This window comes from Nothoprocta perdicaria, unplaced genomic scaffold, assembly GCF_003342845.1.
Source record: "Nothoprocta perdicaria isolate Ctin4 unplaced genomic scaffold, notPer1 scaffold_250, whole genome shotgun sequence".
NCBI lineage: Eukaryota > Metazoa > Chordata > Aves > Tinamiformes > Tinamidae > Nothoprocta > Nothoprocta perdicaria.
Window position 1 is genome coordinate 499,894 of NW_020455478.1, and position 25,824 is coordinate 525,717.

Consider the following 25,824-nt stretch of genomic DNA (forward strand, 5'->3'; position numbering starts at 1 on the left):
TCCCCTGCACTCCAAGCAAACCTACCACAGTGAGAGGATTTAAAGGGCCATTTAGAGCATATTAAAGAGCCCCTCGTCACCCCTACTGCAGCCTTACTGCTCTGGAGTGAATCTCCCAAATAAACAATGTGTAAGCTGAGCTCCCAGGGCTCAAAGCACCTCTCTACCCTCCAATATCAGATGGGAGGAAAAACCCACTCTGCACCTGGGGAGGTTGAGGGCTACCTTTCCTTCTCCATGGCAGAGGATACCAAGACAGAGGAGCTAACAGCAAGCAGCTGGGGCTGGGCTGGGCAGCTTTTTTGCACCACACAGCTGTGTTGAACGGTTTACAGACGGCGTTACGTTGGAGCCGCCTGCCCCAAGGAGGGCTGCAGTAATTACTTCCCCKGAGCTGATATGGGAAGCTGTTGTGGAAGGCAGAACATCTTGTCCTCAGGTTATTTTGCTCCAGCAGCTCCTGGAAGGGTTTGATTGATAGAAAGTTACGAACTTCCCCTCCCCAGGCATTGCAGCTGCTGCCTTTCCAYGGAGGAAACCAAGTCCTGAGCTCATCCCTGGACCCATCAAGCCTTTATCTCCTACTGATGTTGATGCAGRAACGCTAGCAGACAGCACAGGGCTGAGCATCGCTGCTGGACACRGCGCAAAGAAGAGACAACCTCGCATCTCTGACTTGGAGGTTGTCAGGCACTGTTCTAAAAAGAGACGAAAAATAACCAATCRAGCAGACCAGTTTCTGTAACACATCTTTTTCTCTTTATCCAGGAGATAAAGCACCCCAACTTCAGCTATGTGGTATAGTTCAAATTTTCTGCACTACCACCTTTCCAGCCAGCACCACAGTATCCTAAATTCATATCCCCACCACTGTACAGTTTTCCCAAGTTCGTCAGGACATTACATCTTTGCTGGGATATGGATGGAGCAGAGCAGCACTCAGCCCCATCCATGCTGCTCACTGGGGGCTAGTTAAGATCCGATGATGAATCATCAGCAGTTTTGCTCAAAAATTTCTTCCTGTGCAGATTTAGGGRAGCTTGGGTGGGCTTTGGCATGGACTGCATCTGGGTAGGACGAGTGAGCATGACCCAGCCCAGCSTGCAAAAGCAGTGGTAGGATCCACCCGCCCTCCTGTAGGAGACTAAAGTGAAATGGCTCCATCGGAGCCCACTCTGTGGTACACGAGCCATTGCAGCCTGACCCTTCCACGAGAGAGCTGCTCGTTAGACAGCCCACAAACGAGCCCACACATTATCATGTGGGAGTTTGGACAGGCAGTTTGTCACCAGGACAGGGTCTGGAGATGTTCTAGGTGCTAGCAAAGACTGGGCTTCCTCCTCCTCTTTTCTGAACTGAAGAGTGAAAAGGCTGCAGGCTTGATGGGAGTAAATGAGGCACAGTGAGATTTAATTATCTGCAAGAATTCGATGCACTGCCCACTCCTATTCTGCAGCAGTCTCTGCAAGAGGACTTTCTCCAGAGGAACCCCTGCCAGCAAAGCCTCTCTTCTAAATATCTGTAGCAGCCGGTGGGGAAATCTAGCCTGTAAGTTGTCCCTGTGGTGCCTCCTTCACTAAAAGGCTGCTCTTTGCATGGAAGATCAAGTTACCTGAGGTCACCAGGTTGAGACCAACACTCTCTCTATGGGGCTCTGGACCATCTGCCCAAGGAGACCACAGTCATCTGTGGACCCTACAGGAAAGCAGCTTGGCTGACACCATTAAGTGCGTTAGTAAGTCTGTGCTGTGAGAAGGAGCCCCAAAACACGGAGCTGCAATACACCTTCCCCCATGAAGCTGAATGAGAGAGTGTTCATCTTCCCCAAATTAAGATACTACACGCTCTGACTGTGTAAATTCAGACCATGGTACAGGGGACATGAAAAAAGCAGCACTACTGAGAGCTTCAGGATCCAATCAGCTCCTGATTTCACTAGGACAGGGACGAGGATCCTAGCTAAGCCAAAGGAGACCAGACCAAACTGCAGCACAGTCCTCTTGGTGACAACACCTACTCACACTCCCCGCTCAGCCCCAGACACCCAGAGCTCAGCCTCTGTRGCCTGGAAATCCGCAGCGGGGAGCGAAGGATTCAAAGAGCCTTGCTCCCATCGGGAGCCCTGCTCCTCCTCGCTGTGCTGCCTCTGCCTGGCGACACCACTTGCATTGGGCTGCGAGTGGAACAGCCTTGATTTGCCAGCCCAGGGGCACAGGACAGGCGCAGGAGTACCCATGTGCTGGGCACAAATGGGGATCCTGTGGTGGCCGCAGTCCCAAGGGACTCCGCTCCGTGAGGGGGGATGTTAGAGGAAGGAACAAGATGTCCAGGTCAGTCCCTGAATGGTCATTCCCCAGGTGCACCAGTCATCTCCTTGATGGGCAGTCCTTGAGCTGCACTTGCCCTCATGGCTGTATGTGTTGTGTATGTACAAAGGTTTGTATGGGGACCTCAGCACTCCCAACAACTGCTGCCCTAACCTCTGTGGCCTGCCAGCTCCAAAACCAGCCACGGCCACAGAAACACAGTCACAGTACTGCAACCATCAGCCCACGGAGGGACATGGTGACATGCTCTCTGTCCTGCCAGGGTCTTCTGGGATACTACACCACCCAACTCCTCCTATGTAAACTAATATAAGGAGCAGCTCTCCAGCAGAAGCCACCAGCCAAGAAGGATTTCTCCTTAGTTTTGTTTCAGACCTCAGGCTCAATCCTCCTGCATCCTCAAGGTTTGGTTCTTCTGCACACCCTCCCCTTGCACAAATGCCACCTGAATCTTGACAGAAATAAAAGACTGTCCTCCCACACCCTACACGTGCCCACGTGCTGCTCCCCGTCCTGTGCGTGACTCTACAGGCCGGCAGACACCACGAACCCAGCCTACCCACCGCAAAGCAGTTGGGCCAAAAAAGCCTCTGATCTTTAAGCGCTTTTCAGGGTSCACAGTCCCTGACCTGAGGAGCCAAAACACAGATCCTGTGTGTGGAGAAGAGCCACGCCTGAACTGAGACCTTAGTTCAAGGCCCACATCATGACCCTGCCTTTTTCATCAGGCCCCAGTTGGCATCAGGCCCACGGGTCTGCTGCAACACACTCACTTACAGGCATGGGGATCTTGGACAGTTCTTTGCCAATGCAGTTCTTCATGATGCTCCAGAGGTTAAGGCTGTAGTTAGGTTTGTCAGGGATGCGGGTCCTCCTCCTTTTCTTCGGCAGGAGATCTTTGCAAGTTGATTCATTGTAGCTGGTTTGGTTGGAGCTCTCAAACACCTGCAAAGCATCCAAAGAAAGGCCGGTTTAAGGCAGACTCTCCCAGCAGACCCAACGCGAAACTGCCACCTCCTGGGCCTCCGGCTTTGGGTCACTGCTCCCTCACCACTCAGGGCACACTGGTTTTGCTCAGGCAAGTGCACTGCGTCAAAAGAGTAACAAGGAACTGCATGGAGAGCCCCACAACCAGCCTGCTCTGCTGCTCACGCCCCTCATGGCATCGCACGAGGTCCCTCCTTCCCTCCATCCCCACGTGACAAACTCACGCTGTCCTCCAGGTTCCAGTCCTCAGGGTGGCCCTCGCTGGCCCCGCTCAGGTTACTGCCAGAACGCCTGCAGGGACGAAAGCGCCGCGGGATGAACGTGGGGACGGCGGGTGAGAGCGGCGCCCAGCAGCACTGCCGCCCAGCACCTCTCCCCACCGCGGCGMGGGGTGACAGGGGCAGCGCCATGGGGCCGCTCGGCACGCGGGGAGCCCCAGGGGCGGCCCTGGGGCTCGGGGCGGATCGTACCTGTGGTGCTTGGGGTCTGCGGTTACAGTGATGAAAGCTGGCGCGTCCTCCATGGCGTCGAAATACTCCGTCTCCTCATCTTCGTCACTGGCTTCCCCTTTGGCGGACTGCACGCTCCCTGCGGGCACCAAGGGGCTCAGCCCGTGGGGCGCCCACCCTCCGCCCCACACACGTCCCCCCAGGCGCCGCCTCCTGCCTCTCCCCTCCGTCCCGCCGTGAGGCCGCGGGGCCAACTGCAAATCCCAAAAGGAAGAAGGCACCAGGCAGCCGGAGTCCTGTGCTAAGCCAGGAATCTGCCCAATCTAATCTGCCGTGCTCGGGAGCACCTCCAAAGCACCCTCAACCTGACACAAGGGTATGGTGAGCCCGTCCCATCACATCTGAAACATCTCCCACCCCAGCAGCAGCACGTCTGCCGGGAAATGGCATTCACCATCCCTCTTGGTGCTCCTTCACCTCTCTGCAGAACCTGCTGGGACTCAAGTGCTGCCCCTCAATTGTCACCACCATCCCAGGACACAGGAACGCCAAATCCTAGCATTTTGGAGGCACAGGGTACATGCTCCTGCCCTGCCTGCTGTGCCACTGCCCTGGTACTCCTCGAGCAGAGCTCCATCTCCAGTATCTGCTTGGCTGCTCTCCCTCAAAACCACAATTCAATCTCTCCCACACAGCCACGCAGCCAGGACCATGCAAGGTCAGTGGGAAGGGCTGGTAGGACCCAAGGTAACTCCGTCTCCGAGCGAGTGGCAGCCACAGCACTGCATGGCCATGCCCACTGCTGCTCTGGTCTGCAGCTGCTTGCCCTGCTTGGCTCCCCTCTACCTGTCACCTCCACTCGAGCTCAAGTTACAAGGTGACATCTGAAGATGGACAATATCCTTCTCCATCAGGAAGCTCGGGGACGTGGGCCCTGCTTGGGGTTGCTGCTCCAGCAAGGACAGATGACAACGACGCAGCCAGGCCGGGCTTGGACATCCAGGTGAGAGGAGAAGCGGGCCGCCCTGGCCTGCAGGCTCCGGACACCTCACAGCAGCATCCCGAGCTGCTGAGCTGCGCTCGTCTTCCCATCGCAGAAAGGCCTCCTTCCTGGCATCATTGTCACATTCTTCTTGYACGGGGGTGAGCCGCCACAAGAGCAAGGTCACCTCCCACAGCGGGGTCTATGGCCACTCACACTGTATTTGTGCCTCTGTCTAAGCTGATTTAGCCTCTGCCCAGCCCAGCTGCCGCGTGTGGCACACTGGGAGGCGTCAGGACGAGGGTGACACGGGGCAACCATCCCCTCCAACAACAGCTACTTCCCCCCTTAGTCCACGTTCTTTGTAAATACGGCAGGGTTCTGTTTGCAGGTTTAATTTCCCAGACTATGCCTGCTGCCTTCTGCACGGAAGAGAGGATTCAGCACTAATTTCAGAAGCCATTAGGATTTATAGACTGCTATGTCCCGTGACCAGCATAATGGACCCGTTGGTTGTCTCTGAGCAATAAACTTGCCATCCAGCAGCCAGAGATGCTCCTACAGGTCAGGGTGACAGCCACTCAGCTAGTCGGATGCACAGGTGGGCAACCAGGACTGGGGACACGTCCCTCTCCTGCACCCACGTCCAAAAGCCTGGGGAATCACGAGTCCCCATGCAAGAGCAGCAGCACAATCCAAGATGTTCCAGGGCTCCCACAGGAGCACACCAAGGGCGAGCTGTGTCAGCACCTCTCCCAAGGACACCGCTGCCTTTCAACTGGGTTTTGCATAAGAAAAACATTCACGAGCATACAGGGCTTGTGCATCCTTCTCACCCCACCGGCAGCAACGGAAAATCCACTTTTCCCCGCCAACCCTCTGGCTTCCCCCAAGGTTCTGCCCTGTGGCTGTGCCCATCGCAGGGCGCAGGACACTCGCCCCCAGCACCCATCACTCCTGTGCTGTCCCYGTCCCGGTGCCACTCACCCTTGGCAGTGTTGGCGATGCCCGCGCCGCCCGAGGACAGCCCGGGCGCTCCTCGGCAGGCTCGCTCCAAGCTGTTGTGCTGCTTGGCTAGCTGCTCGATGGTCTCCTCCAGGCGGATCCGCTGCTCTCGCTCATACTGGAGTGCCCGCTGCCATTTCCGACTGTGAGTTTCGGCTAAGTCCAGGAAATCACGGCAAGCCTGGAGAAGAGGCAGGAACCCGAAAACTCATCACACAGCCAGGACACATCTTAACTCCCAGTSTGGCTCCCTGCTCTTATGCTGGTCTCAGTGTTTCAAGAAGAGCAGCCTCCATTCGCATCTCCCTCCTCATTGGCACCTCGGCGAGTGGCTCCCATCCCAGCAAGCCCAGACTGGGTTTTCACAAACTTCTGCCAACCTTTATCCAAGATGAGCCACCTGGGAACCCCAACAGAAGCCGCAGGAGATGCAAACAGGACAATGGGTCCCCAGGTGACACAGGGACATCATCATGGAAGCTCAGCCAGTGAACTGGAAAGCCCTTTGCTCCAAGGAAACAGAGCAGGAGGGCTGCCAGGTGCTCCCTGGAGCTGCCTGCATGGGCCAGGAGATGGCAAAGGGTCTCTGCATCGGCTCTGTGAAGCCCCAAAGCCCTAGGCTTCCTGCAATGTGCCCTTTTCAGGCAAATGGGACCAGCCAGGTGGGGACACACACACACACACACGCTCTGCACAGCAAGAAGTAGAGAGCTCAGGTGCTCATGGAGATCTCGTGGCACMCACAGGTCCCTGCCCAGTGCCACCAGGACTGGACAGCAGAGATGATAACACTGAGGATGCACAGAACTCCTTTGGCAGCTCAGTTCTTTACTGCATTGACCTGACGCTGATTTGTGCAGCATCCATCTATCCTTTGATGAGATACAGGTGTGAAAAAGACCTGGCATCAGCCCCAGCCCAGAGGGACCAGAAATCATCTCTTTGCAGGCCAGCCTAGAGGGGCCTGGGAGACTCAGAACTGCTTTCTGCCTTGTCTCCTGCAGGAAAGAGGCCCTGCTTAAGGTCAAACCCCTGCTTCTCCGCTGACAGTCCCCAGAGTACGGCCAGGAGAGGGTGGAGGACCTGGAGCACACGGCTGCATCACTGCACATCCTCCCCTGGACCCCCGCGCAGGACATCTGCTCGCTGCCAGCACCAAGAAGTTGTGTTTCTACTGCCTGGCAAGACGGAGAGACTTGGGAGCTCTATTTGTAGGTTATTTTTATGTCCAACTAAAATACCGAGTCTCCTTGGCTTCACAGCTCCCTTTGGGGTTGAGCCTGTGGGAAGCTAAACGTGTGCACGGATGCGGGACTGCACCTCYGCTTCTCTCCCCTAAGCCCGTGCAAGGCCTGCAGGGACACGCTTAACTCCTCTGGATGTTTAAAAGTGGAAAAACATGATTTTTTTACAAAAATTACAGGCATTTGGAAGCTGACTGGTATTCTGTAGGCAACACAACTGTGTTTTTGTACGGGAGCTAATGTTCGGCTTGCTCCATCACCGCTCCATGCAGAGAACGAAACACTTAAAATAAATGCTGGCCTACACGGCTGAAAACGATTCAAGTGACTAAAAACAGAGCAAACTGTGCCTAACAAACTTCTAGCCATGAGCAGGACGCTGCTATTTTCTGTGTTTCAGTCTACTTGGATTTCACGAGAGATCCATGCAGCTCTTGCACTTTACTCAAAACCTGGACTGGCTGGACTGGATCTCACCTGAGTATCTGCTTAGTGCTGCTCTCCCTGCAAGCACCAGGCCCGGGGCTTCTGCTTCCCTGAAGTATCCTGACATTACCAGGACCTGACAAAGAAAAGATCTCATTCATTAGCTTTTCATGAAGCCTTTCCATAGGACATGAGAAGAATATGAGTCTAATCCAGCTTAAGAAATTCTTCTTTAAAACACAGCAGGAAAGAGTCACCAGGAAAGCRATAAGGAGCTACAGGTTTTCATGTGTAAATGGTACCAAACTGAGGGAATTAATACCCTGACTARTTATATGCTTTCTATTCACCTCTGCTGTCTCCTGCTTCCCAGTATTCACATCAAGGGTTTGAGCAGACTCGTGCAGTCACCCAGCTGCGCTCCCTGGACCACTCTCTGCAGAACTAAGTCCCAGGATCAGCCCAAGCACCACACTGGCCAGGGGAACATTACATTTACAGGCTGCACGTTCTTGCAAACCTGCTCCTCTCACAAGTGTGGACTGGTCTATTTGAGCGTCCCCAGGGTGAGTGACAGTATACATCATTATTCTGCATCATTAAGGCTCTCTAACGAGATGCGATCGCACGCAGTTTTGCCAGGCAGAAATAACGCAGCTGAAAAGCATTTGCAAGCTCTGGGCAAGGGCTTGTCCTGGGGCCTTCGCTTCTCGGCCTCTGCATTTTCATTTGCACCATTAGGGATGCTAGGTAGTGGTTCAGAAATGCTGCCAAGGCTATAGGAAGACAGGGACCTACCCATTTTGATATATACGCCCCTGCTAGCACCATGCAGAAATGCTGGCAAGGCTGTATAAGGAGAGAGGTTGGGAATCACAGCCAGGGCTGAGGGGGAAGTCAGTGGATCAGCTCTGCCGCTCGTGAAGGACGGAGCACCCCAACGTCCAGCTCCTTCTCAATGCCAAGGGCCACGCTTGGCTCTGAACCGGGATGCACCAACCCTCACCACGCCGCTTTSCACTGGAGGTAGGCAGGGAGGTGCAGGGCACCACGCCAGGTCTGTGGCTCCTGTCCTCAATYCCACAGCCCTACTCCCATCCTCACCCTCTGGAGCTCCTCCAGCCCCTCAACCCCCTGGGCACCATCCAGGTCCTCCTTTCCAGGGCACTTCACCGAGCACCGCATTTTCACCCCAGATCCTCCCTGCACCCAGAAGAGCCCCATTTGCTCCCATTTGCTTGCTCGCCAGCTCCAGGACCCTCTCCCCAGCCTCCAGGCGAAGCCTCTAGCCAAGAAGCCTTTCTCCAGCCTTGCTCCGAAGACCTCCACCTCGAGCTGCACACCGAGCTGGCTTCTCCTGTTACGCYGATGTATTGTGTTAAGAGGATGGCACCGCACGGGCAAGTAATCAGATAGGAGCCTTGACCTTCGCGGCGAGGGCAAGCTCATTATCTGCTCTGGAGGGCCTGTCTCACCCTGCTTGCACCCAAACGCCCATTTCAGTGGAACATAATGTGGAGAACACCAGCTGTCCCCAGCTCAGCAGCTCGAAGGCTTTCAAACGAGGACATCACCTGCAATTACCCTGCTGCAATTAAAGGTAGTTTTTAAGAGTGTTACGCGAAAGAGAACGTTTCTGGTACAAGGGTAAATGACAGAAGTGAAGTGCTTACAGATGAGCTAGGCAAAAGCAGACTTYCCAAGCCCTGTATGAGGGAGCTGGAAGTTCAAAGGAAGCAGAGRAGAAATCCCGGGATCAGTCAATATCCTAAATAAGGATTGAAACGGGTAAAACTTTGATCGTCCCTTCTTGAGGCTCCACGGAGTTTCTCTGAGGATTTCAACCACATCCATGTTGGAAAGTCCACGCCATTGAGAAGCAGCCATCAGCGCTGCACACTCTCTCCCTCACATCTCCAGGGAGATGGGTGGCTGCATCTGGAGGTTTCAGGAAGGTCCTGGACAACCCTCATGCTGTCAAATCTGCCACCACAGCTTTCCAGGATGCATGAGACGCCACACAAGAGGCCGTGGCACCTCCCCGTGGCCTCAGCAGCTCTCYGAGCACCAGGTCAGGACCACGCTGCTTGCCGCATCCCACAGCTTGTGTCCACATGGATTTATGGGATGAGAAGGCCCGGGGAGATCTGGGGAAGGGGGAGATGCCTGGGGCTGCACRGGCTTCTCCAGGGCTCTCCTGGTGGGGCCACGAGGCCGGAGCTGTGAATGAGGCCATGCCCAGGACCATCCTGAGAGCCGCCCAAACTGCCACGGCCGGTATCTAGCAAAGCACATGGATGCTTCAACCCTGCCAAGGGCAGCTGCCTATGAGGCTCCAGGCTTGGAGGCCGCACGTCCTACGAGCTGAGCCCAATGCGTCCAAACAGCAGCTTCGTTCATGGTCAAGGTCTTCTCCTGGTTGTTGTCCCCAGCCCACCGCATCCCAGAGGTCCTTACGAGCCTAAGGCAGTGCCACAGGTGGATCCTCCCTTGGGTGGACACCTTCCCCAWCCAACCACTACACCTGTGTACAACTAACACCCTGATGCCCTGGCGTCTGGCCTGCTTGAGGCTTTAAGAAAATGCCCACCGTCCACTCCAGGGGTGGGGGTTACTTCTGGGTGTGGGGGTAATTGAGCTTATTAGAGCAAYGTGGGACTTCAGGAACCACGCAGAGATGGAGGACGGAGGATGGAGGGCTCTCTCCTCCTGCTCAGGAGACAGCAACCRCTACCCTCTGCTATTGCAAAAATTGGTGTTTTGATGTATTTCTGTCTCTTAGGTGGTTTGGTTCAAACACAGAATTCACAGACAGCATCAGCGCCCTGGSAGAAGGAAAGGATGGCTGCTGGCAAGTGTCCCGCGCGAGCTGCCGCGTGGGGTGTCCCCGCGCCGGGAAAAGCACGAGCCTACGAGATCTCTGTTCCAGGAGATCTGCGACGGCAGCCCTGCCCCGGCAGTGCTCCTTGATGGAAACTGGAGGCTGCAGCTTTGCAAAYGGCCCCTTTCCAGCTCCACCATGCAGGGGAACAGGATTGGAAATTCTCACGGCTGTTTGTCTGCAGATAAGTGACGCCATGCAAATGCTGGGAACGTCAGAGGCAATAACAGAACAACATCCTGAGACAGAGTTCTCCAAACGAGACGCCTAGTTGCGAGCATCAGCCTAATGGCCAAGCAAACGGGCATTACTAATCTGTTTTTATAGCAAATGGTGCAGGGTGCGAAAGGCGACTGCAGCTATGGATGCTCATCAACGCAGAGAGACCTGATGGAACTGCTGAAGCCCCAGCACAACTCGTCCTTCACTCCAGTTTCACTGGATGAGCATGGAACAGGAGGAAGGCCTGGTGGGGGGGGCCCTCCTCCTCCTCAYAGCTCTGTGTGTGCCCAGACAGGTGCCTGATCCCGCTCTCACAAGCACCTTCTACACCCACATCACTCAACTGACCTCAACGGTGCTAGCCCTGGTCTACGGAGGTGCCAGCGGGAGTCACACTGCTTCCCGGGCCATACGGAGCAACACCTGGGCCCCTGGCGGAAGGGATGCTCTGAGCCCCATCCTTTGCAGGCCACCAAAACCCTCTTCTGCGGCCACCACGCAATAACAAAACCAAAATAAAACCGCACACATGCAACGCCCGCCGTTCCTCAACCTGTGTGATCACGGCAGGAGCTGAGCCAGCGCACCCAGGGTTCCAACGCCTCCCCGGGACGGAGCCCAACAGCACCGCACTGACCTTGCTGAGGCAGCGSCGGCCCCCCGGCCGGCCCCCTGCCCTGCATCCACGCTGGCACGGCGGCTCCTGCTGCTCCCGGCCCAGCTGCTCTCCGCAAACACACGCCGGGGCGGCCCGCCGGGTTACGTTAGAGCTCCAGCATTTGGTTGCGAGGGCTGCAGCGGCTGCTCGAGCAAGGAGCAGCGGAGGCTCCTTGTGCACTAATCTTCTCCCAAGACAAAGAGATGAGCACGTTAAACACGGCTGTGCTCGGTGAGGGCCTCYGCGGCTGGAGCCCTCCCCAGCTGTCAGAAGCAATCGTCACAAACCCGCTCGCTGGTGCCTTCCTCCGGAGGACGTGACACGACTTTCCCCAGCGAGCGGCTTTCCTCCTGCGAGCACGCGGGCTCCCCACGCGCTCCCGTGGCCCGCCTGGATCTGCAGGAATGGCCAGCGAGCCCCGGCGCTGCCCTGCGTGCGGGGACACACGGACAAGCACAGCCCAGGCCGCCCACACGAGGCAGCTCCTCCCGGAGCAGGCTGGCCGGAGGGTGGCTACGTTGGAAAGAGCAGCCCACACTTGGGAAGCTTTGGCTCTTCCCAAGCTGCCGCGCTCGGTAACGTTAATCGGGGGCCAGATGCTTTCTCCTGACGGTGAAGCGCCAATCCCACGTTCTCCTGGATCCCAGCGCTGTCCAGAGGAGGAGCAAACAGCACGAGCCCTCAGCACCCTGTGAGCGGCAGAGAGCATGAGGCAGAAACGTCCTGGAGAGGGTGAGGAGTCACGGGGCAGGGTGACAAAGGGGCCTGGGAGGAGGCGGGTGACAGGGACAGAAAAAGGGGTTGGTGGCAAAGGGAAAAGTGAAGCAAGAGTGGGGGCAAGAAGGAAGGTCTGGAAGAGAAGCTGAAGAAGGAAGAAGGGCACCAAGCTCTCCAGCACTGAGATGGTGCAAAGCTGGTGCAGGRAGAGCCTGAGGAAAAGCCAAGAGGAGACTGAAGGAGCTACGGGATCTCCAGGAGTTAATGTCCAAGAAATAGCTGAAAACACCAGGCCAAGTGCAGTAGTAGGCGGAAAGACTGAGGAAGAGTGAGATGAGAAACAACGGGACATCAAGGAGAAAAGGAAAGAGACCAGCGCAGCAAAGTGCAGGTCAGGGCGAGTGGGAGATGGCCACAGAGCAGACTGAAAGCAGAAGAAAATAGGAGACAAGCRAGCAGTGAAGGGTGAGGATGGGAAAATGCTGTCAGCACGGCTGTGGAGGGGACAGGGCAACCACAGGTGGGAATGGAGCAAGCAGAGGTGAGGGAAACCCAGAGAGCAGCCAGAGGGACAAGCGTAGGACGGACAGCAAGGGATCTGAGAGTGCTTGTGCAGTCAGAGAATGGTCCCAAGGGAGTGGGGAGTGAAGGTAAATGGGTGTTGAGGTGGCACAGGGGGATGTCCTGCCATGGGCAGGCTCTGGAGCTTTGGGGGAAGACAGTGAGATCCTCTGCAGATACCACATGCTTATGAAGGGGAGAGAATGGACCTGAACACAGCAGCATATGAGCRGGCTCGGGACAGGAGAAGACCCAGCAGGACCATCAGATGGTCTCCACGAGTTTTTGTCCACACAGGCTGTAAAAGCTGAGGAGGTGGGAGGAACCTGGGTGGGCAGCAAGGCAAGAGCGAAGGAGAAGCCCCAATCTCAAGAGAAGCCCCTGCTTCTGAGTCCAGACCCTCCGACCAGATCAGCACACACAACACCTGCTCCAGCAGCCTCCAAGCCCCAGTAAGCTGTGGGACAAGGTTGGCACACGTGCAGGGCCTCACACATGGGTTAAGGGGGTGTGAGGGCTTTGCATGGAAAGGATGAGAAGGGTTTTTGGAGAAAAGCGAACCTGCAGTGTCCCCCGAGGACCAAGGTGGAGGCAGGCCGAGCACCAAGGGATGCAGTCAGACAGGCTGCACCAGCAGCGAACAAGCCTTAAATAATCCCCCACATCCACATTTACCTCCAYGTGCCACACACCAACACTCACCTCTCCTGACTACTTCCCACCTGCCCCRGGCCAAATCCCGCTGCTGTCGCCCTCCGAGCTGGAGCAGGGCCTCGGGAGCGCCGGGAAGCGGCGTAGCGCCCGCGCGAGCAACGGGCAGCCGGAGGCCTGAAGCCCGCGCTGCACATCCCAGCGTGGGATGTGATGCCCAGGCGGCTCCGGTGCCAGCTCTATCCCCAAGGGATGCGCAGGGACCTATGGCACCSAACACGGCCACCCGCTCAGCCCCGCAGCGGCACCCTGGCCAGGGCAGACGGGCACACGGCTTGCAAGCAGGTCTCTGAGCTGAGCGCACCCCTCACCGTCCCCCCGCTCCAGCGGCTCCGCGCRCCGGCCCACCCGGCGCCCTCCCTTCGCAGGGCACCACAGAACGAGCCCGGAGAAGCCAAGGAGGCCGGGAAGCCTCCCGCCGGGCACCCGCGGCCTGGCTGTCGCCTTACCTCTAAAGCAGAAGGTGGAAACCCCGGGAGCAAACCTGGACCATCTGCACCACCGCTCATGGCCCTCGCTCGGCTCCCTGCATTTCAGCACCTCTCAGCGCGCCGCTTCACGTCGAGCGGCGATGCATTCAGACACTCCGGAGGCCGCCTGTCCTTTCTCAAGCGTTTGCCCTCCCCATCCTCCTTCCGCGGCGTCAGCCGCTGACGTGGGCCCGGGAGAGGGCGACGAGCCCCGTGCGGGCGCAGGGCGCAAAGCGGGCGGATTTTCCCCCAAGGTGCTGATCTGGCTCTGCTCGACGCACAGGGTGCTCAGCCGCCCGGCCCAGCCCAATCCTGGTGTGGATTAGCCCCAGGCGAGCGGACATGAACCCCAGGGGAAAGTTCAGCCTCCCAGGTCACTGCTCCTTCATCCCATTAATCCCTCGCGGCCTTTGGACACTGAAAACAATTGCATCCACTGAGCTTTCTTGGGAACAATGTCTTGAAACGCAGCTTATAAAACACTTAGAGAGGGACGGCTAAATTTAGTTACAGATGAACCTGATCTGGATTGGGCGCAAGCTGCGGCTGCAAATCCGCGCCGTGCCTGCACAGCCGTTTTGGCAAAGGCCAGCGGGGAAGAGGCTCAGCGCGGCTCCYGCCCTCGCGCTTTCCGAAGGGGTGTCGGGACAGGCACCACCTCCTTCCCCTCTCCTGCACAGCCAGCCTCAAGTCCTGCTGCTTCACCTACAGAGGAGATGAGGATGGTCTCTCCTACCCGCACCTCAGCCACGGCAGGAGCCTTAGCAGGAACGCTGGTCGAGGGGAGAAAAGCACCCGATGTATTTGCTTTCCAGRCACCACTGCATCATTTTACATGCAAGGGGGATGCCTCTTTCTCCTCTGCTGCCTGCAGATCGGGTGCTCACAAAGCTCGCCTGCATGCCAACAGTGACAGCGTCAGGAAGCAACCGGTTTTCCTGTCAGAAATAGCTAATCTAAGTCCTTGAGTTGTGCTGGGATTGCATTCAGCCACCAGAGGTGACACGCAGAGCTGTCCATGCCAGTCGTGGCAGCTGTTGCTCTGGCCTTGCCCCCATCCAGGAGCAGCACAGTGTCCTACAGACTGACACTCAGCTGCGGACCATTCCCTTGTGCATCCATATCCRCAGCAAGAACTTTCCTTGCCCAGGTGAGAGCCTTTGGCCACCATGTCCTGTCCCAACCTGTCTCCAGTCACGGTCCTCAGGAGCACCAATATGCAACTTGAATCTCCAAATCCCAGCCTGGGGAGGGAGATCCAGCCTCTGCTCCCTCGTAGGGGGGACGTGGCACAGCAAGCCACAGCTTCTGCTGCAGGCGGTGGCTGATCAGAGTGCGAAAGCCCAGCTGCCRAAGCTGCAGCCTGGAGCTCGCTCTTTGAGACCACGTCTGCTCCTGGCACTGACACAGCACGGAGTCAAGGTTTGAGGATGCTGGCCAAGATGTTCTCAACTTTGCAAGCAGGCACATTTTAAAAAGGAAAATCAGTCCTCCCAGGAATGACAAGGCTAAGAAGATGGGCTGCTTAGTCATCACTGAACGTCTCAGCCAGCGCTTACAACTCATCTTCTTTGCAATTCTGGCGAACCACCAGCAACGATAAAAAGGAAGCTCCATCATCCCTGTGCAGCACAGTGCCAGGGCCCGAGGGGAAGCTCCGTGCAACCTGCGRGCCGGCAACAGAGGGGATGGGGAGCTCCTCTCCTCCAGGGCTGGAGCACTCCTACAGGGGATCCATGTCCAGCGAGGCGTGGCGGAGTGAACATCCCCGTGAGGACCACGGCTTCCACGAGGAYGAGGAGGCAGGAGCCAAGGCGCTGTGTGCCCTGGGCACGACGAGCCTTTGCCTTCACCTTCCCCAGGCAGGCGTGGGAAGAGGGGAGCAGAGCAGCTCTCGGCRTGCGAGCAGCTCTCGGGCTCGACCCACACGAGTGGGTCTGGGTGGAGAAGCACCGTGGAGGGCTCCGCAAATCGCCGTGCAGACAGAGGCTGCCTGCGAGGAGCGGGCGCGMCGCCGCCTTGCCGGCGCTGTGATCTACGCCGCGGCCCTGAAGCGGCAGCRAAAACGGGCAAATTTAGCAGATTTCACACATTTGTCACGGCAAACTTAGCAGATTTCACAGCTTGTTTCAGACTAAAAGGAATGTCATCAAAGTCCTGCAGAGCATTTATACAGCTGAAAACCATGCTCCCAGGTGACCTGTGTCCTGCCAGGCGAGAACCTGGCATATGTGAACAGGCTCCTCTGCTCCTTCTGGTGGGGAACCACTGCCCACCTTCCGGAGCGCGCGGCAGCGACGCTCCCACCCTCCTCCGGAGCCTGGATCCCACGGGGAGCACGCAGACAAAATGAGATATACAGATCACAGAGACTGAATTAGACCAAAAGCGCTGACTGTTGTGCCGAGGCCAATGATCCCATTGGCACGTGACACATTTCAGCCACGGGGGTGACCACGGCCTCATAAGGCTGTTCTCTCCAGCAGTTTCATCTCCTCCAAGGAGACAGGCCTCCAACCGCCTCGGACCGGTGCCGAAGGAATGCATCCCACCTGCAATCTGACCTGCCCCAAGGGTCCCAGAGGAGCGGCCCCTGGAAAGCCAGGAGCAGGGTTTGGGAAAGGAAAAACCCTACCAGGGAAGCTCACGCTGCTCTGCGGAGCCACATTTGCTGCTCACCACCTAGATGCCTCCCTTGACGGCACGGAAGAGGAACCACTTCATTGCCCAGAAGCTACATAAGAGAGAAAAGCTGCCAGATGTGCTCAATCATCTCTGTTTTTTTAAGGTGAATAATACAGCAAGAGCTGTTACCGTGTTGGTCGGAGCAAAGAGCTTCTCGACAATTTGCAAGTGCCTGGTGCCTCAAAGGGAAGTGTTCACTTCCTTCCTGGATTCATCAGACCTAGGGACACATCTGCATTTGTGCTTACCAAAGAAAAGCCCTCCAAAGGGAAGGGTGACTTCTAATTCGCTTCCTCGTCTAGGTCCTAGAAGCTCCAAACACATTAAGGCCGGGTCAGTGCTCCAGTCACACGGCACAGAACAGAAATTAGCAATTTGTATTTAGAGCAGCAAGCCGCCCCCAGCATTTGCACCAACGCCTCCCTCCCGCTAAACCACTCGGAACAGAAACCTAAAGGGAAAACACAAGGAGCACAAAGAGAGAAGACAGGGGCAGCCTGGATCCCAAGATCATCTCGCCTAAGCCATCAAATTGCCATGAGATGTGTCTGCATCCAGGCATCCGTCACAACAGCCACCAAGGGGTCCGGGGGCAGCCGGGCTGGACGGAGCAGCGACGCAGAGCAACATCTCTATCAACACAGGCTGCTTAAATGACAGCAAATCTCTGCGAAACCCTTGGAACGGCCCTCAGCCTGCTCAGAAGCATCCGCGCTGCCCAAGGCAGGGAGCCGCTTCTCTCGGGGGCAGGTGCACAGGRCTGGTGGCAGGAGGAGCGCTGGGAAGAAGGCGCTGGACTGAGCCCCTTGCCACGTCATTCACAACAAAGGAAAGCAGAATCACATTAAAATCCTATGGGGGCAGGAGATGGTTCAGATGTTGAGAAGCATCCCATTCCCTGGTGCTTTTCCATCCTGCTACACTATACCTTGGAAGGAGTCCTGGACCCAGGGGAAGCAGGTGTCACAAAAGGCACTGGAAAGCTCCCTAAGGCCCCAAAGGGGAACATAAAGACACCACAGTGCCAGGGGTCCACCCCACCTCCCAATGATCTGCAGACACACACTGCACTCTGCTAACACCAGCATCACACAGACCCCTACTAGTGACCCAAGGTCCCGGGCAGGATCTTGCTCCCAAAGCTTCTGCAGGTCCCACACGAGGAGGTGACTTGTTCCCCAGCAGTGTCTGTTCCTCTCTAGGGACCGTGACATGACTCCCTGGAGAGCCAGATGGCAGGAGTCAGATGTGGACTCACAGTTTGTGTSCCTGGGATTTGTACTCACTTGCTGTGTTACTTTGGTCCATCCACCTCAATGTAGTAAAGACACCAACCTTCCCCTCCCTGACACAGGGCTCCTGAGAGCTTAAGTAGCTTCAGAACAGGTAATTGGAAGAAGATGGAGAGTCAGCTGAGGCTCTTGGTTGGAAAGGTGCAATGCAACCACCAAAAAAGCATCTTCTCTGGCAAAGCAGGAGTCAAGAGACCACCAGAGCGGGGCGGGGTTGGAATAAATCATCGGCRGAGAACTGGGGCAACGCAGCCCGGGGAGGAAGCGCCTCGCGGTGCCAGATTGCAGGGCAGCCGCTCGGGCCCCTCGCTACGAGGATTACGTGGCGGTCAGAGATTTAATTCCRAGGCCACGGGATTTCTGGGTCTGCGACATGGTTTTAGATGCGCCGATTAGAGTAAATGTCACAGTGCGATGCAGATAATTCTACGGTCCCCGTTASAGAGCGGGCAGGGGGCAACGGGGCAGCCCGCAACGGTGGCACAGCGGGAGAGAAATCCTGCTGGACAGCAGCACTTTGCTTTGATTTTATGCACTAGAATCTGCATGGGGTGACCACACAGGCAACCCCCATCTGAAGCTGGCACTGAAGCTGGTGTTTGCTAAGTTCGGTGCTTGAATCAACCTCGGGCACCACAAGGACGCACAGGGTAAGGGCTCCTCCAAGGGCCCGCCAGCCCCGGGGCAGCCCCATGGGATGCGATGGCCTTGACAGGCAGCAGGGTCTAGGCAGGGTCTCCTGGTCCTCAGCGCCACCCAAGTTAACCCAGGAGATGGGAAAGGGAAGGACATTCCCAGCTTGTCAATGGAGATGCTTCACCCCWGCATACGCTAGGCTGGAACCCAGCAGCCCACGCGGGAGGTTGGTGGGACACGCAGCACAGAGGGCAGTGCAGAAGCTGCCCCTGGGGCCAGCTGGGACACAGAACCATAGAATCATAATGGTTGGAAAAGACCTTTCAGATCATCAAGTCCAACCACAAACCCTTCAACACCATCCTGGTAAACCAACCCACAGCTGGGATCCGCATCCCTGGCAGAAAGTGCTCCAGCTGGCACGGAGCAGTGAGACCATCCGCAGGAGAAGCCCGGGATGCAGCCAGGCCCATCACCAGCAGATCCTAGGAGGAAAGCAGGAGCACGAGGCGCTCTCCTCCCGCAGGCACAGGGGACAACGYGCAGGGCAAGATGCGCTACAGCAAGAGCTAACAACTCGACACTGCTGCTTCAGCGGACGCTCAGCCTTGCTGCACCTCACACRGAGCACGTGGGCCRSGCAGCAGCAGCGGGACCGCGCCGTCCGCCTCCGAYGCTCCACGACGCTCGGCCGCAAACRGCCGGAGCAAGGAGGGAGTCAGCAGCAGGAATGTGGGAYGGGCAATTGCTCACRGTGGGCAAGGAAGCACCAACCACGGCATCTAGTGCCCATCAGAACWGCCTGGGCTACGCTGCTGCATAGCAATTCCAAGCAATTTTTCCTTCAAGCACCCAGACACGTCCAGTTGTTTATGAATCACTGAAACAAGTCGCTGAAAATTACACTCGGGGCCAGAGGCTGCTCTCTCCGCTGCTCGCTGGGGAGCCAGGAGCCACTCAGAGCATGTGCTCAACATCACTCTGCTTTAATATGGAAAGAATTTTCAGGTTACAGATTAATTGCTGGCACCTGCAGCTCACGGGTCCGTTAAAATCACGCTGAATTCACAAGCTGCCTCCCACGCAGGGCTCTCATGGGGCTGCACGAGGGCAGGACGCCAAGGGCCTGGGGGAAACACTCCCCCGGGACAGCAGCAACGGTGCCAACCTGCTGCTCCTCCGCAGCCAGGCTCCCCGGCAGCTCACACCTCTCCTCCAGATGCTAGTGCTGCCGCCAAGCCCTGCTGGGAGGGCGATCCACTTTGTGCCACAGGGAAAGCCGCGATGGGCGACACCGGCAAAGCCGGTCCCGAGGAGCAGGGTGACCCGTGTGCAGCTCTCCGAGACGTCCCCATGCAGCAGGCGGCCTGCAGCAACCTTTCCATCCCTCCTCAATCCTCRGCAAGCCTGGCTTCGTTGGACAGAGGCGACGCAGATGCAAGCCACCTCGGCCAAGGCTCCCGCTAGGCTTGGCAATGAATGCACAAGTCGGAGCGGCAGCTCCAGGGGTCCAGGCAGGGCTGGATGGTTCCCAGGGGAGGCTCCACGGAGGCTCCCTGGCCACCCCTCGCAGCCCGCACGCTGCTGCTCAGGCTCGGCCTTGCCTGACGCTCCCTCTGCCTGGGAGCCCTGCCTGCCCGCTCCCTGCTCCRCCGTGCCCATCACAGCAGCAAAGTCATTCCCACAAAGCAGCCGAGGCTCCGGGCCGGCCACCCCACGTAGATGTTTCGACGTGGACCGGACTGAAAGCCCTTTCACTTCCTTGTTGCTCCATGGGACAGTCTCAGATCCTGTCAGAGGTTCAACTGAATGACCACAACCTGCAGCAGGGCTGCAGCACCTTCTCCATCTCTGCTCCCCTTCTTGGCCAATGATTCCTAAGAAGTCTTGAGGAACGACAAGAACCAAGCCAGCACTGACCAAAAATAACACAGATYGGCACGTCACTTGAAGGAGCATAAAGAAAGAAAAAGGAGATGGTGGCTAATACCCCACTGCATGAAGCTCAGCTGTCTCCGAGTCTCACTCTAGCAAATCCATTGCCATTAAAAAGCTATTTCCAGCAAYACCCACAGCATCTTGAGCTCTTCCCAGCTCCCAAACCGGCTTCCTCAATGTGTTCACAAGGCCCTCTCACCTTCTGGAGGCAGCAGAGTTATTAGAAGGGAGCTATCTTTGCTCGTTGGAAGCATCGTCTACGCAGCGCAGCACGCTGCCTTTCACACCCTGCTCCTCTAATTATCCTTTTAATTTGTTTCCTCTTATTTTTACGTACCTCCCACTCCTCCCCCGCAGCAGACTRCAACTCGCCTTGCGGTGTCTCCTGCTCATCGCTCCCCGCAGAGCGGCCGCTGTGTGGCCCTGGCAGGGCTGAATCGCTGTCGCCTGCTCTTGCCAACCTTGTTATTACGTAAGGTTTAGTAATGAGGACAGGAGCAGGAAGAAGAGGCAGCACACAGCAGTCAGGGCTCAAATGCTGGCTCKGGGACACGTCACCCTCAGGTGAGGCCCCCAGTTGAGCCCTGCAACCCTTCCAGGGTCTGAATGCTCCCCTGCAGATCACAACTACCTGCCACACGCTGCTCCTTCTGGCTCCGACCAAAACCTGCCTCTCCCGTCCCGCACGTCAGTGGAGCAGCAACAACTTGCAGCACTTTCTCCTCTAGCACGTCACAGGGTTAAGCCAGGGACAACCTTCCAAACCTTCGCCCCTCAGTTGTCCCAGGGAAAGCGCACGCGGGCTCGCCAGGTCTCCCGCAGCAGCGTGCAGCATGTTTGCACCAAGGGTGCCGCCTTGACAGCAAAGTTGATTTATTTACATACGTATTTATTCATTTCTACTTGCTTGACGCTCTTCGCCGCCGCTCCAGGGACATTTACATAATCAGATCATGCACAGCTAGATGGAAGCTGTGCGGCCGAGCGGCCCCGAACGCACTCGTTCCTGCTGCAGAGAGCAAAGCAAAGCCTTCCTGGGAGAGCAGCTCCTCGGGCCACCCCATCCCAGCGCCGCGAGCAGCTGGCCACCAAGGGCAGAGAGGGTGGCAGTGCGCAGACACACCGCCAGCCACAGACTCACGGTGGCCACACAAAGCAGCAGGCACGAGCCCGTCCACGGCACGATCTCCTTGACGGATGAGCCGGGCAGCCCGTCTTCACGTGATGCTCGTCGCCAGCAGGTGAAGGCACAGACATGAGCCATGGGGTGGCCTTCAACAGCCAAGCTCTGCTCACCGTGCACGCATGAGAAAGAAGGCCTGGCACAGCTCGCTCCTGTGCCCTCCCRCCTCCGGGCTGTCTTCCGCTTCGCCTGGGCTGGAAGGGAGCGAATTAGCGCACGGACGGCAGCACCACTCGCACCAGTGCCCAGCGCTGCCCGTGTTGTGACCAGGGGCACCGTGCAGAAAAGGAGCATCCACAGGCTGGGACAAGCTCGGTGCTCCTGGCTGCGATCTCTCCGGTCAAAAGGACTTGTGCAAGGATGATTTGCTTTCTCCTGCAAAGGACTACAGGCCTGGTAAAAGCATCTCGTGCTCACTTGCGACTGGCAGCCCTGAGATGCCTACAGGAGTTCACGTGGATTCAGGAAGACTGTATTTTCACCTATAGCCAGGAAATGGCTTGATTCAATGTGCTTTTCTTTTGCAATGCTTAATATTTAAAAAAGGCAGATTTGGTCTTCTTCTATTGCCTCAAACAGGACACTGCCTACCATGCTCTTCACAGCAGTTCATAACAGTCTGGGGCACTCCACCATGCTAAAGAGAAGATAAACTGAGRCACACAGTATTCATGTTCAAAAATACACTCCAAATATTCAAAAACTGTCTGGACACAACCCTGGGCAACGTGCTCGAAGTGACACTGCTTGAGCAGGGGAGCTGGACTAGATAATCTCCAGGTCCCTTCCAACCTCAACCATTCTGTGAGTTAATGAAAATGGGACAGTKTCCAACTGGGTCTTCCAAATCCATATCCATCACCACTTCCCTCCGCCTAACACATCAGGCTGAACTACAGCCCTTCTAGGAAAACACYGTAACAGAAAATGACTAATCACAACGGGTAGTGATTAGTCACTGCCACTGCGTAGCCGGGAGCACCAGGCCACCACGAGAGTATGCAGGGTTAGGTTGCAAGAGTCTCTCTTGCTCCCATGATTTTGCTCACTGCTCCTTCCCCTCCTGCCCTACAAATCAGTCCTTCAGGGCACCTGCCCCAGTCTCTCTGAGTACTTTGGTCTTGATCCTGCCTCTCTTCCCACAGCATCTTACTTCTCAGGATCCTCATCCCAAAGTCCCAAGGTCCCATCAGAAAGCAGAAAGGCAAAATCGCCGCCCCAGATCTGTCCTTCTAATTCCATCCTGCCTTCTCACACATTACCTCTTTTCTCTTTTGACATCTCCTCAAGAAGCTTAGCCATGAGCTGAAGTGAAAAAGCAGACACTGTTAAAACAGATCTCTCTGACATCCACCTCAGATTTCTTAGTTTGTCTGCTTTGGGCCCGGCCAAATCACGCTGAATTCCTGCCATTTCTTCCCTGCACAACACAGTGCAGTGATGTTTCCTACCACCCAGACGAACCCGTGCTCAGGCTCCTACCAGCTCACGTTGCAACCACCACATCTTGCTCAGCCCGGGCAGGGCTAGTATTGCCCTGCTTGTCCCTATCCAAAAGGTTGCTGAAGAAGTCCTCTGCCTCAGCAGTCTCCTGGCCATGCTGCCTTTTCTACAGCCCTCCACGAACTCCTCCTCTGTCGATGCTATCGAACCTGCAGAGCCCACAGGGCTCTAGCAGAGCCCTCTCCCGTGGCACCGAGGGCCAGTCGGGGCCTCGCGCCACACGCAGCACCACGCCGTCCTCACTCGGAAAACTCTCAGGAACTCCGCGCGGGGAGAGCTCAGCACGGAGAGCCTCACCCGCAGAGCCCCGGCTCCAGAAAGCCTCTTGTCCAGTAACGACAGAATGCAGCCCCTCGAGGCCGCAGTGCCGGGCAGCCCTCGGCCGCGACGCAGCGCCCGGCAGAGCTGCCTGCTGCTCATTACCTGCCTTACTAGGTGCTTCCTCCGCCGCTGATGCTAGAAGCCAGGCTGGCTGCAAAAAGAGGCTAATGAGCACCCCTGGGCTACCGGCATGAGGCCACGAGGAGGAATTTTTTTTTTTCTTTAAACACATCTTTAAAACAACACATTAGCTTTCGCTTTGGGGGAGAGATGGCTCYGCTCACGGGTCCCTGAGCTCTGCTGTCATTTAGCATATATTATTCCAGCTCTGACAGGCTGCTTTTTTTTTTCTGCTTTAAATATTTAATTTAGGTTTGCCCACAGCACTCAGGCCACTCTTCCCCTCCCCTACRGTGCCCAGGGAACACAATAGTTCCCCCCAGAAGGACACTGTCCCGGATGGGGGCAGATCCACCCCTCACTCCTGTCTGGGGACGTCGCTGGCAGAGAAACTCAGAAGCAACGTGACGGGGCAGGGAGCAGCGGCGAGCGGCTGCCACGCGCTGGGCGACCGACAGGAGCCCAGCCCCTGGGTGCACCCGGCAGCTCTCAGACACCGCGGGCGACTCCCCGGCTTGCACAAAGCAACGGGAGCGCTGCAGGGATCTCAAGGAAACCGGGCACAACCTGGGACGTGCCATGTGAGCCCACAGCGGGAAAGGCGCCGGCCGGAAGGCAGCGTGGAGAAGCCCGTTACGCCCCGAGCTGCTGCTCTGCTGGAGGGGGACGTTTCGGGGGGTCATGCCCAGCAAGGAGGGCACAGGCCAAGCGGCTCGCGGGCGACAGAAGCGGGTCCCCTCCCAGCACCACATCCTGCAGCTCGGACGCCCATGCCAGCCACTCGGTGCCCTGTCCGAGCCGCCCTGCACGAGCGCCGCCGCGTGCTCTGCTCCCAGAGCCGGCACAGGGAGGAGCCGGGACGCGGGGCAGGAGAGCAGGGACAGGAGAAGGGAGAGGCGGCACCCGCGGTGGGCGCGAGCAGCCCCGCGGCGCGCTCAGCACTTACGTTGATCATAGCATTGGAGGTGATGCGGAAGAGCGTGGCTCGCTCGTTGACCGCCTTGAGCTTCTCGCCGCTCTCGGCGGGCAGCTTCAGGTTCTCCAGCTCGCTGAGCGAGCGCTGCAGGGCCGCCCCGTGCTTCGCTATGAGCTCATTGCAAGTGCTCAGGTCCTCCAGCTTGCTCGAGAGCGTTTTCAGCGTGCCGTGCAGCTCGCCCTTGTCAGACTGCGAGGCGGGCTCCTCGTCGCCCGAGTCATCTGCAAAGGGGGGGATGGAGAAAACACCGTTGCCATGGCTACCCCCGGACTGCGCGGCCGACATCTCCTCCTCCTCCTCCTCCTCGGTGCCCTCCCCGCTCCCCGAGCGGCCCGAGGGCGCCCGGCGCCCTCCCCAGCGCTGGCGACGTGCCCGCCCGAGGCAGCCCCGAGGGCACGTGAGGGGCCACCAGTGCCACAGGCTGGGCTTGGGGCAGCCCCCGAGGGCACGTGAGGGGCCACCACAGGCCGGGCTTGGCAGCCCCTCTCCAAACCTCCCGCGTCCCCACTGTGACAAGGGAGCAGCTCTGGCACCGGCTGTTTTCCGAAACCTCAGCACCTCGAGAGGGCGTGGACATCTCTCCTCTCCATCAGTGTCCCCCCATCACAGCCCCAGTGGTGGGACCACAGCGCCGGGGAGCCCAGAGTGGCCAGAGAAGGTCCTCAACCACCGCCACAYAGAAAACTCCCAGTTTAGGATATGCAAAAGGGGCAAGACGAGCTGCCATGCAGTGGGAAGGGTCAGGGCATGTCCATGTGCAAGGGGGACGGTTATCCCTGCGGCTTCTGGGCGCTCGGGTGACTTAAAAGCCCCAAACCAAAAGCCTCAGCCAAAGCTGAGGGGCAAGCGTGACACTGCGGATGTCCTACACCGTGTCACAGCAGGCAGGTGGCACAAGGGAAAGGCTCTGAGACGAGGCACTGCCTGGAGCATCGGGTACAACAGGCGAGCGTGGAGCGGGCCCAGGGCTGCACTCATCTGCCCGGGGACACCGGCCGTGCTTGCTGTGACCTCCCCAGAGACCTTGTCCCCCAGGATGGGACACAGGGACGAGAACCCCRCAAACGAACATGCGGTGAGAGGAGCTAAGCTCCAAAGCCCGCGTGGCACCGGGCTCCCACGGACACCACTGCAAAGCRAACGTCCACCCACGTGGGCACCCAACCCACGGGCGAGAAAAGCCGCAGTGAYGAGGGGACGTTCAAAGGTGGCTGCATCATGCTGGGTGCAATCAAAAGCCACCGAGGCTGCGCAGTGCGCAACAGTCCCTTCGTTTCCCCTCCCTTAGTCCTCYGGTTCGTGGGTTATAAAGAGACAGGAACAAGCAAAACTTGCCTCCAGGGCCGAACCAGACAAGAAATCACCTACTGAAAGCCAAGGTGAGTCTCTACTGCCAAAGATCAACTGTAAGAAAAGGGCCCGGTCCTGAAATCTGGGTATCTGGTGCTTGGGGGCAGACAGGGYGGGGAAGGCACTGCAGGTTCCTCAGCCACATCACCTCGACTCCACCACGCTAGCAGKTCTGGGCAG

At 57.4% G+C, this 25,824-nt stretch overlaps 1 protein-coding gene across 1 annotated transcript in view; it reads right to left on the minus strand.

Moving 5' to 3' along the window:
* OSBP2 (oxysterol binding protein 2) overlaps positions 1-25,824 on the minus strand; it is a 113,261-nt gene that overhangs the window by 11,642 nt on the left and 75,795 nt on the right. The window contains exons 3-7 of the mRNA XM_026040180.1: positions 24,265-24,515; positions 5,733-5,931; positions 3,785-3,902; positions 3,539-3,605; positions 3,105-3,272 (exon numbers count right to left, since the gene is read on the minus strand). Of these exons, the coding sequence (XP_025895965.1) occupies positions 3,105-3,272; positions 3,539-3,605; positions 3,785-3,902; positions 5,733-5,931; positions 24,265-24,515 (803 nt within the window). The remainder of the gene's footprint in view (positions 1-3,104; positions 3,273-3,538; positions 3,606-3,784; positions 3,903-5,732; positions 5,932-24,264; positions 24,516-25,824) is intronic.